Source organism: Schistocerca gregaria, chromosome 1 (assembly GCF_023897955.1).
Source record: "Schistocerca gregaria isolate iqSchGreg1 chromosome 1, iqSchGreg1.2, whole genome shotgun sequence".
In the NCBI taxonomy this organism is placed as follows: domain Eukaryota; kingdom Metazoa; phylum Arthropoda; class Insecta; order Orthoptera; family Acrididae; genus Schistocerca; species Schistocerca gregaria.
Window position 1 is genome coordinate 820441107 of NC_064920.1, and position 12516 is coordinate 820453622.

General features: G+C 40.8%; 1 protein-coding gene across 1 annotated transcript in view; it reads left to right on the forward strand.

Moving 5' to 3' along the window:
• Positions 1-12516, forward strand: part of LOC126271069 (E3 ubiquitin-protein ligase TRIM37-like) — a 252225-nt gene that overhangs the window by 166019 nt on the left and 73690 nt on the right. Inside the window, exon 8 of the mRNA XM_049974123.1 lies at positions 2853-2967. Coding sequence (XP_049830080.1) covers positions 2853-2967 — 115 coding nt within the window. The remainder of the gene's footprint in view (positions 1-2852; positions 2968-12516) is intronic.

Consider the following 12516-nt stretch of genomic DNA (forward strand, 5'->3'; position numbering starts at 1 on the left):
TGAATACCAAGTTCAACAGTCCACTAAATACATATTAATATACTTAAAATATAAATTTTAGATACAGATCTGTTTTTTTTTTTCAAAACAAAAGGAGAAAAGTTGACTACTTGCTGAATGCTGATAACACCTTGAATGACAAGAGATTGGACATTCATGTTCACAGGACACATACATTAGTATGTTCTGCAGAAATTATTAGCATTTGAACCATGTTGGCCCACGGATTTAAGGTCAACATCGATACTGCAGCGCAACACCACCAGTGTGCAGCTCTCGTTGTCACTGCAAACCAAAGGTTCTGGATCAGTGTGACTTGAGCAGACTTGTAGGATGCCTCCCAGATGTATGCATGAACTGTACCATCAAATCAGGGAGTTTGAAAGAGGGTGCATTATTGGCATGAGAGAATGTGATGGATCCTGTGTGTGTGTGTGTGTGTGTAGAATGGTTCATGGAAGGGTGTAGAACATGACAAGATGGGTCAGGTCACACCACCCAGATCAACCCCCGAGAAGATCAATGCCCCATCCTAATGGCACTGCAGGACAGATGTGTGTCCTTCTCAGCACTGGCATAACAATGGAAGTGTGTAACACATTGTACACTATCAGGGGTGACAGTCCATCACTTTTTTTTATAACACGGGTTACATGCGTGTCATCCACTTCTCTGCCTATATTTGACAAATGTTCAAAAATATGCTGAATGTCAATGGTGTATGGAATGACATCACTGTGGACAGGAATGGCATCAGATAGTGTTTTCAGATGAATCCAGGTTCTTTTTGTTTCAATTGATGGCCACATTTTGGTTCACTGCAGACAGTGCGAGCAGCACTACAGTGACATCATTTGCACAAGCCAACTCAAGGATTTATGGTATAGGGTGCTATTGGGTATAACCACATATCACAGTTGGTGCGTGTCCAGAGCACTGCTAGGAGTGTGGCCTACCTGAATGGCATCCTGCTACCTGTAGCCATGCCCTTTCTGCACAATACCCCAGATGCCATTTTTCAGCAAGACAATGCATGAACACATGTTGCTGCATGAACACATGACTTCTTGGCATCACAGGATGTCAGCCTTTTGCTGTGGGCCTCCATATCACCAGACTTGTTGACAATAAAAATTGTGTGGGGTATGGTGAAAAGATGGGTGCAGTGCTGTGACTCAATGCTGACCACCACCATAGATGAACCTCAGAACCAGGTGAATGCAGCATGGATGACTATACCACAGGACACCATTCATGCCCTATACATGTTAACGCCATGATGCCTGGATGTCTAATGCTTTCTTGGATGACAAGATACAGTGCGGTGTTGGGTTGCACAACTCTCGTGTCTCATCCAGTTGACTTACCCACTGTGTCTGCAGCCGATCCTCTTCTTTGGGTTATTAGCTATGTCACTCTCACCATTTAATTCTTCTCCATAGACTGTATCAGATTAAGGGGAAAATTATTAACCAGCTCTACATTCTTGAAATAAATTAAGTACTCGTTGGCTCTTGTCAGTTAAACAACAATATATTTTCGACTCTTGTCCCACAATAACAATTATTCTTTACAAACTCCAGCAAGCCAAGGAGCCACTCACCTGACGCAGCTCCTGGCTTCTCGTGACAGCTGTCCTTCCTGTGGAGAACCAAGTGTTTCTAGACTTTACCCCAAAATTCTTGAAATACTACAGATGGAACAAGTTATGAGGACCTAGGCAGACCCTGTGCCTAACAGGCAACAGGACACATGCTGAACAAAGGTGACTGAAATGCTAATCGTTTCTGCAGAACATACTAATGTTCATGTCATGTGAATATGAATGTCCTATCTCGAGTCATTCAAGGTGTTCTTCTTTTGCTGAACATTAGTGTATTTTGGATGTTTAACTTGCTCCAGAAAAGGGCAAGAAAAAGCTGTTAATGAAACTCATTTTGAGTGGCTTTTCAGTTACATCATTTGTTTCTGTCACAATAGCATAGAATATGACCACTTTTAGAGGTATATGTGTTTCAGCAGGAAACATTTTCATTAAAGATATCTTGTATTTACAATTCTGGTTTAAGACATACCGATAATAGTTTTTTTTAATTAACTGTTTATAAATGGGACTGAACAACCACCTCATGGAGTATCTTTCCATGTTCCAATGGGGTCCCCCATGCATGATGGATGGCAAAAGTATATGTTCTGTAATGAAGTTGAATTGTGTCCATGATAAGGAACTGCAATTTGTTTTATTTTTATTTTTCTTGCCAGTATAAGTGCAGCTCAGAAGCCAAAGCTCTGTCTTTGGATTTCAGAATTCTTTCTAAACTTTCGATACTGGTATGTATATCATATCATCAGTAGTGATACCCCACATTTGGCCTTACAAAAACTTAAAATCATTTATGGTTCTTGTTCCCTGTTCTGTTGTCTTAATCTTCTGAATCAGAAATGAAGACAGTCATTATGCTGAAATGTGAAGCAGAACCAACAGATGAAAAGGATTCAAGTAGAACCTTGTGAGGCTCCATGTTTTACATTTCCTTGTTGTCACTATAGTATAATTCTTGTGGTTGAATCAACATAGTTCCTTTATGTTCACAATTTTTCTTTTTTATATATTGTTATGTGTTCCTGATGGTGCCATAAACAGTCGATGAATGACAAAGAATATTGATTCATAGCACTTTGGCAAATAATGTAATTTTTAGTATTTTCATTATCTTGCAGAAAAAATACTTTAATTAGTATTGCACTGTCTACTTTTTTTCAATTCATATAAATAACAGACCATTAATGATAAAGGTACTTTCCATATAGATACCAACAGATACTAAGGGATCATTTTCTTCTCTTGAAAGGTTTCAAGTACGTCCACCATCATATTATCAGAGGTGCAAGGATCAACAGTGGTATATTGGAAAATTAAATGAATCAAACATCAAATATGCAGCACAGATACAAGTGCTAAAAGAGGTAAATAACATTATGGGCAAATTTTTAATCTGATTGGATGTAACTACAATTACATACTTTGGATAGAAAATACTGCTCCTAAAGCACAAATATATTTATGATGAGATCCTTGGTTAATGTGTCATATTTAAAATTTTTATTTTTTTTCAACCATGAAGAAACTACAGTATCATTGTAACTATAGTCCCGTTAACATCAGAAAATTCCTAACACTGGGCAGTGCTGTTGCCAACTTTCAACAGTGAAGTGCAGACAACTGCAGGTGATACAGTAGTCTTCTATAGAGCTGTGACAACACTGAGATGTCGATGCAGAGATGTTTACAAAATCACGTTACGTGAACGGTTGAGTTTGCCACATGAAGGTGCCGCTTCCAGTGCACTGCAACTGTTAGAAATCTCCTTACACCACCTTGTAGAAGGCCTCAGGTGTCCTAGAAAATTACTAAAATCTTCCTAAAAAATGATAATACTAAAGTAATTTGACTCTTATGTAGAGTAATAGAAAACAGAATTTAAAGAAATCATCACTAATAACTTTATAGGAGATAGCTCACACACAAAATTAAAATAGCATCTTCTGACTACTGAGGAGAAACGGTACTGAAGACTAAAGGGACTTGAAACATTCGTAAGATTTACAAACACAAATTTTTCACAACAAGAGTGCTAAATTCAAAAATGTTATGCATCTAGGTCGCTCTCTTCAATTACAAATTGCTTAAAAATTGTCATCAATTTATCTGTTAGTACCGGTCTCACAGAATTACAGTGGCAGAAAGACCACACATTAGTGCAAGCCACAGTACTATTATTCACTAATAGCCAGCAACCATCATACTGTATTTTGGAAAACGAAATACAATTTTCCCCAGACAGTGCTTGTTACAAAGCTGCAGACTCTGGTCCATAGACTACCTTCCACTAGTTCCTCCAACCCACAAACTGCATATGTTCATTAATATGGGTAAGGAAATTGTGAGAAGAAACTCAATGAATTAATCTGCTCACCTATTCCTTCACCTTGTATATATCACAAATGAAACTAAGTTGGTCCACAATTCTCATGCTTTTTAAATAATTATAACTCCTTTTATTGAATTAACAAGAGAGCAGTTATAGAAAATGTCTTATATTCCAGATCACTAACCATAAAGAGCCATCTTTTTTCTGCCCTTTGTTTCATCCTAAAAGTCATGGCATAAAAGAATGGGCACAGATCACAGTACTTTTCACACAGTGCACAGACAGCAGATACTAATTGTTACCTCCGGTGCATCGAGAACATGAAAATCATTTAAAGTCATCAGTTAAGTCTTATGTAAGATGGGGATGAAGTTTATCCTATTGTTTAAATTATAGGCCATGGAAGCAATATAAAAGTAAGAGGAAGAGTGATAGTGTAACAGCAGGTGACACCAAAATTAATAATTACTTGTGACAATGCCCCTCCTGTGAAACACAAAGAAAAGTTTGGAAAGCAATTGAACAAAAGGGGCTTTATAATTTGGTAAACAATTGAGCTTGCAGATAAACAGAACATAGACAGCAGTTATGACAAGCAGCAGCAAAGGGATATAAAACCATATACAAACATGAGAAAGATACCGTAAATTATTTTAAGGAACTTCCATAATCACATAAATGAAAACAGTAACTGCAGATTTGTGTTAATGAAATAAACTTCTACAGTAAAGTAAATATCATTGACTTTAGTGGAAATCTAAAATGTTCTTACTTATTTACATACTTATGTTGCAGCTCAGATATATGCAGTTAATTCTAATGATGCCAGAAGTGTCACTTTCCATGAAAGTATTTATTTGTCACAGATACATCATTAGATCCTGACGTACAGTAAGTAGCATAAGCTTAGTAACAGGCTTGAATCAGATATCTTCGTATCACATACACTCCTGGAAATGGAAAAAAGAACACATTGACACCAGTGTGTCAGACCCACTATACTTGCTCTGGACACTGCGAGAGGGCTGTACAAGCAATGATCACACGCACGGCACAGCGGACACACCAGGAACCGCGGTGTTGGCCGTCGAATGGCGCTAGCTGCGCAGCATTTGTGCACCGCTGCCGTCAGTGTCAGCCAGTTTGCCGTGGCATACGGAGCTCCATCACAGTCTTTAACACTGGTAGCATGCCGCGACAGCATGGACGTGAACCGTATGTGCAGTTGACGGACTTTGAGCGAGGGCGTATAGTGGGCATGCGGGAGGCCGGGTGGACGTACCACCGAATTGCTCAACACGTGGGGCGTGAGGTCTCCACAGTACATCAATGTTGTCTGGGCTACGGTCCCGCACACCATTAGGCCGTCTTCCGCTCACGCCCCAAAATCATGCAGCCCGCCTCCAGTGGTGCCGCGACAGGCGTAAATGGAGGGACGAATCGAGACGTGTCGTCTTCAGCGATGAGAGTCGCTTCTGCCTTGGTGCCAATGATGGTCGTATGCGTGTTTGGCGCCGTGCAGGTGAGCGCCACAATCAGGACTGCATACGACCGAGGCACACAGGGCCAACACCCGGCATCATGGTGTGGGGAGCGATCTCCTACACTGGCCGTACACCTCCGGTGATCGTCGAGGGGACACTGAATAGTGTACGGTACATCCAAACAGTCATTGAAGCCATCGTTCTACCATTCCTAGACCGGCAAGGGAACTTGCTGTTCCAACAGGACAATGCACGTCCGCATGTATCCCGTGCCACCCAACGTGCTCTAGAAGGTGTAAGTCAACTACCCTGGCCAGCAAGATCTCCGGATCTGTCCCCCATTGAGCATGTTTGGGACTGGATGAAGCGTCGTCTCACGCGGTCTGCACGTCCAGCACGAACGCTGGTCCAACTGAGGTGCCAGGTGGAAATGGCATGGCAAGCCGTTCCACAGGACTACATCCAGCATCTCTACGATCGTCTCCATGGGAGAATAGCAGCCTGCATTGCTGCGAAAGGTGGATATACACTGTACTAGTGCCGACATTGTGCATGCTCTGTTGCCTGTGTCTATGTGCCTGTGGTTCTGTCAGTGTGATCATGTGATGTATCTGACCCCAGGAATGTGTCAATAAAGTTTCCCCTTCCTGGGACAATGAATTCATGGTGTTCTTATTTCAATTTCCAAGAGTGTATATTCTTCAGATATACTGCATTAATGCATTTCTGGCATGAGGGAAACGCTCTTTGATTTAGTAGGAAAGTAGACAGTCATGGCCAGAACCTGAATCAGAAGTTTATTGTTACATAATATACAAGGTAAAACAATGATTTATTGTACAGTAGACTCATCAGCATTATACTATACTAAATTCTAGTTTTGGGTTATTTTGGTATTGTGCAGTCTAGCTATTATATCATGTAATATCACACATTACATGAAAGTTGAATTACTGTAAAAAAATTTCATTATAGTATTAATTTACAGTTGTGGGTGCCAGTGAGGAGTGCACATGCTGAAGGCAGCATGGGGTCATGAATTGGTGAGGGATGACAGGACAGAGACCTGTCAGGTAGAGGGTGTACTGACATTGGGCTACCTGAGATAGGCCAGGATGATAACAAGAGCGTAGGATGTGTTGTAATGATAAATCCCATCTGCATAGTTCAGAGAAGGTGGTGGTGGAGGAAAGTAACCACGTGGTCCATGTTGTGAAGCAGCTATTGAAATTAAGAATATTGTGCTCAGCTGAATGTGTGTGCTATGTTCTTTGCAACAGTTTGGCAGTGGCCATTCATCCTGGTGGACAACTGGTTGGTAGTCATACTGATATAAAAAGCTGTGCAGTGTTTGCAGCAGAGTTGATCTATGACATGGCTACCTTCACACATGTGGTCTAGCCTCTAATGGAGTAGGATAAGCCTGCGGCAGGACTGTCGTAGGAGGTGCTGGGTGGGTGGGTTGGGCAGGACTTGCATCTGTCCACCAGGATGAATGGCCACCACCAATTTGTTGCAAAGAACATAATTGACTGTTCAGTGGCAGACAGATGCAGCTGAGTACAAAATACTTAATTTCAGTGGCTGCTTCACAACCTGGACCATTTGGAGCTTTCACTCCACCACCAGCTTCTCTGAACTATGATCCCAATAGCAAGAGGTTGGAAGTGAGAGTGGCACAGGAGTGGAGAAGAATGTTGTGTAAGTTGGGTGGCCAACGGAACAATACTTTATGAGATTTCGGAAGGATCTTGGGTAGGATGTCCTTCATTTCAGGATAGGGTGAAAGATGATCAAAGCCCTGGCGAAGGATATTGTTCAGTTGTTCCAGTCCAGGGTTGATGAGGAGGGGAATGCTCTGTGATGAGAGGATTTGGGTGTGTGTGGGGATATGGCACAGGAATGTTATTTGTGGACAAGGCTTGGTGAGGGGAGGGTGGGGTAGTATCACCGATTTGTAGAACCCTTAGTATGGACTTAAGCATACTGGACAAGGGAGTTCTCATCACTGTATATACGTTGCCCTGTCCACGAGCCACCTTCTTGGACACTGACCTCCACCTCCCTTATGGCTCCATGCGTACCTCTGTCAACATTAAACCCACTATCCAACAACAGTACCTGCATTTCGACAGCTGCCATCCCTTCTCCCCACCAAAAAATCCGTCCCATACAGCCTAGCCACCTACGGATGATGTATCTGTAGTGACAAGAATTCCCTTGCTCTGTATGCTGAAGGCCTCGTAAAGGCCTTCACATACAAGTAATATCCACCAAACCGTGTCTACAAATAGATTTCCTATGCCATATCGTCACACACACCCAAACCTCCCACAACTCTCAAGAATCAGCTACAAAGGAGAAGTCCCCTCATCAGACATTACCATCCTGGACTGGAACAACTAAACCATATCCTTTGTCATGGCTTTGATTATCTCTCATCCTGCCCTGAAATAAGGAACATCATACCCAAATTCTTCCGACCCCACCTAAAGTGGTTTCCCATCACCCACCCAACATACACAAATTCATTGTGCATTCCTGTGCCACTCCTACTCCCAACCCCTTGCCACAAGCATCATATCTCAGAATGAATGACTACTGCCAAACTGTTGCCAGGAAAATAGCTGACCACCTGGTGGCACAACATGCAGCTGAGCACAGTATGCTCAATTTTAATGGTTGCTTCGTAACCCAGCCCATCTGTATCCTTCCCTCCATCACCAGCTTCTCTGAATTACACAGTTGGAAGTTATCATTTCAATACATCCTCTGCTTCTTCTAACTGTCCTGGCCTTAGTCTCAGGTAACACACTGTCCCCAAACCCTCCATCTGACAGTTTCCCCTTCCTCTGTCCTGCCAATCCCTCCCAATGCACGTCCCCACTCCACCTTCAGAGTGTGCTGCTCCCCACCAGCCTCTATAATCATGCATTACATGCCAATCCCATAAACCTACCACCTCTCCCTCCTGCATTCCCAGTTGGCAAACTTGCTACCCTCTCTGAACCACTAGTCACTCATCCCAAAGTCCCTCTCCCTGCCTCTCATCTCCCTCTACCCACCCCACCTGACACACATAGGGGCATAGGTGTGCTTCTACTTTTGGTGAGTCTATGTAAGATTACATATTTCAGTTCCATTTTCTGTATCCTGCTCAGATAATAGTATTATCATTCAAGAATACCTCTACTGAGTATCGGACAAGTATACTGTACAATTTTCTCATCAGCATACTACTCTTGATCTTATTTATATTTTCACCATTTAATTGCTTACAAATCTTCATTTCCATGTACTGTGGAATTTTGACAAAGCAGAACTGGGAAGCAAGGATTTCTCTTTATTCCTAGTAGTGTAAGCAAGCTGGAAATTATTTAACAGAAATAGATCATGATTTTTTTTTTTTTTTGGTGTGAAAAATGAATTATTTCATATATGTTTATGGAATGTACAGTTATAAATTCAGGTCTCTTAACAGTGGACATCAATGCATTCTTGATCTTTATTAATCCTTTTTTCCTTTTTTTGCAGTGTCAATTTTTTCAATTTTTTTCATATTTCCTGTGTTTTTCCAAAAGATAATGCCATACTTCACCACAGATTCAAAGTAATTATGATACACTTTTTTCCTTGTGTGAATATTGGGTGTTGGTTATGGCTGTCATAGTAAATGCCATGCTGTTTAATCTATTTGCTAAATGTAGGATAGCAAGGACATGTCTTCATCCACATGCATTCCCAAGAATGTTTCACAGTCTACCTTCTCTAGTTCCTGATTTTTGTGAATTATCTGAGTATTATATTATAAGATTGGTTTTAAATTTCACCAGTTATACTTTTGAAATGTTTCAGTTTTAATCAGTTTCAATGGAATGAGGGATTTGAGGTGTCTAGGAACCACATTTTCAGGAAATTTGTCTGCATTGTGGTTTTCGATCAGCATTCATGTATCACCTGCAAATAGGACTGAATGAAAGTTGTGTAAAAAGTACCACAGTACTGGACCTAATATAGAGACTTGGAACTCCATTTGAAATGATTATCCATTCTGAGGAATATTTTTCATTAACTGATGTGATGACAACACTCTTTTCTGTCTATTAGTAATGACTTAAAGCATTTTAAAATGTTAACTCTTAATTCCATATTTTTCCAGTTTGTACAGAAGTAAAGAGAGATTTACTCTGTTGAAGGCTTTTGGTAAGTCACAGAACATTCCTGCAGTGTTCTGAATTTAACCTATAAATGAACTAATTTTCCATAAAATCATTAATAGCCCAAATTGTGTTTTTGACTGTTTGGAAACTAAATTGATTTTCTGAGATGACACTAAATTTTTCAATGAAATTTCCAGATAGTATTGCAACAAGTTCTTGAAAATTTTTAGAAAACACTTACACATGGGTTTTTTCTTAGCAAATTTCACCATATTTGGAAGTACCCTTCTTCAAGGGATTATTTATGATCATGGATAATGGACCTTCTTTAATATTGGAAGCTGCTCAAACCCATCCATGGAGTTTTTATTTTTAAGTGTAATATTGTTTTTTCCATCTCATTGTCTGCCATGTTATCAAATATACTAAAACAGATAAATGTTCATTTTCTAGGTAATTATCTTCATTAACATCATACTTTGCTACAGTTATAAACAAATCGTTGAAATATTCGGCTAGTTGAGCAGCATTTATCATTAAAGTATATTGGTTCAAAATTTTTGAAATGTCTTGATTTCTGGCTTAATTTCAAGTTCTGATGTAACAACAGCCCCCCCCCCCCCACCCGGCACATACTCGCCTCCCTCCCCCCCCCCCCACACGGCACATACGCGCCTCCCCCCCCCCCCCCCCCCCCCGCCCCAAAAAAAAAAGTCTTTGATTTGTGTCTTTCCTTCTGGGGAAGGAAGATAATATTACCTCAAAGAAAACGATTTATTGACACATAGTCAGCATGGATTCAGAAAATATGGTTCTTGCAAAACACAACTAGCTCTTAATACTCATGAAGTACAGAGTGCTATCAACAGGGGATGTCAAATTGATTCCATATTTTTAGATTTCCAGAAGGCTTTCAACACCATTCCTAAGAAGCATCTTCTAACCAAACTGCGTGTCTATGGAATATCGCCTCAGTTGTGTGACTGGATTTGTGATTTCTTGTCAGAAAGGTCACAGTTCGTAATAATATATGGAAAGTCATTGAGTAAAACAGAAGTATTATTTGGCAGTCCCCAAGAAAGTGTTATGGGTCCTCTATGGTTCCTGATCTGTATTAATGACACAGGAGACAATCTGAATAGCCATCTTAGATAGTTTGCAGATGATGCTGACATTTACTGTCTTGTAAAGTCATCAGATGACCAAAAAGAATTGCAAAATGATTTAGATAAGACATCTGTATGGTGCAAAAAGTGGCAATTGATCCTGAATAAAGGAAAGTGTGAAGTTATTCACATGAGTACTAAAAGAAATCCACTAAATTTTGATTATGTGATAAAGTCACACAAATCAAAAGGCTGTAGTAAATTCAACTAAATACTTAGGGATTTCAATTACAAACAACCTAAATTGGAACGATCACATAGATAATGTTGTGGGTAGAGCAAATCAAAGACTGTGATTCATTGGCATAATGCATAGCAGGTGCAACAGGTCTACTAAAGAGACTGCTTACACTACACTTGTCTGCCCTATTCTAGAGTATTGCTCTGCAGCGTGGGATCCCCGTCAGGTGGGACTGACAGATGACTTCGAAAAAGTACTAAGAAGGGCAGCTCATTTTGTATTATCACGAAATAGGGGAGATAGTGCCACAGACATGATATGTGAATTGGAGTGGCAATCATTAAAAGAAAGACTTTTTCGTTGCTAAGGGGCCTCATGAAATTACAATCACTAGTTTTCTTTTCTGATTGAAAAAACGTTCTGTTGGCACTGACCTACTTAGGGAGATATGATGATCACAATACAATCACAGAAATCAGGGCTCACACAGAAAAATTGAAGTGCTCATTTTTCCTGCGCGCCATTCAAGAGTGAAATGGTAGAGAGACAGCTTGAAGGTGGCGCATTTAACCCTCTGCCAGGCACTTTGTTGTGGATAGCAGAGTAATCTTGTAGATGTAGATGTAGATGTAGATGTAGATGTAGATGTAGATGTAAACCTCATTGACAGTAAGACAGAGTATGAACTGAAAAAAAGGGAGCAGAAAATTGAGCCTGATCTATTGAAAGGATCAAACCCAGTATGTAAGTAAAGTGAATCAGGCAAACCGTCTAAAATCTTAATATGAATGGGTGAACAGGGATTTGATTCACATTCCTGAATATGAGTCCAGTGTGATAAACCCTTCACTGCACCACAAACCCTTCACTGCACCACCTTCATAGTAATAAATTATATGAAAGTAAAAGTTCCAAAGTTAAAATACCAGCTTTTGACAGTGTGCATTTAGTTTTAAACAAAGTTAGATTCAGTGGAGCATATGGAGGTCACTTCGTCTTATTTCAGAAACAAATTTCATGAGAGATTAGGAAACCATGGAGTTGTTTTTTGTGAATCAAAGGACAATTTCATATGCTCATCGGCTAAATAATACATGCATATAATAGCCACAATAGAGTGTACCACATGTAGTCAGATAAGATATATAGTAATATACAATATACACTCCTGGAAATGGAAAAAAGAACACACTGACACCGGTGTGTCACACCCACCATACTTGCTCCGGACACTGCGAGAGGGCTGTACAAGCAATGATCACACGCACGGCACAGCGGACACACCAGGAACCGCGGTGTTGGCCGTCGAATGGCGCTAGCTGCACAGCATTTGTGCAGCGCCACCATCAGTGTCAGCCAGTTTGCCGTAGCATACGGAGCTCCATCACAGTCTTTAACACTGGTAGCATGCCGCGACAGCGTGGACGTGAACCGTATGTGCAGTTGACGGACTTTGAGCGAGGGCATATAGTGGGCATGCGGGAGGCCGGGTGGACGTACTGCCGAATTGCTCAACACGTGGGGTGTGAGGTCTCCACAGTACATCGATGTTGTCGCCAGTGGTCAGCGGAAGGTGCATGTGCCCGTCGACCT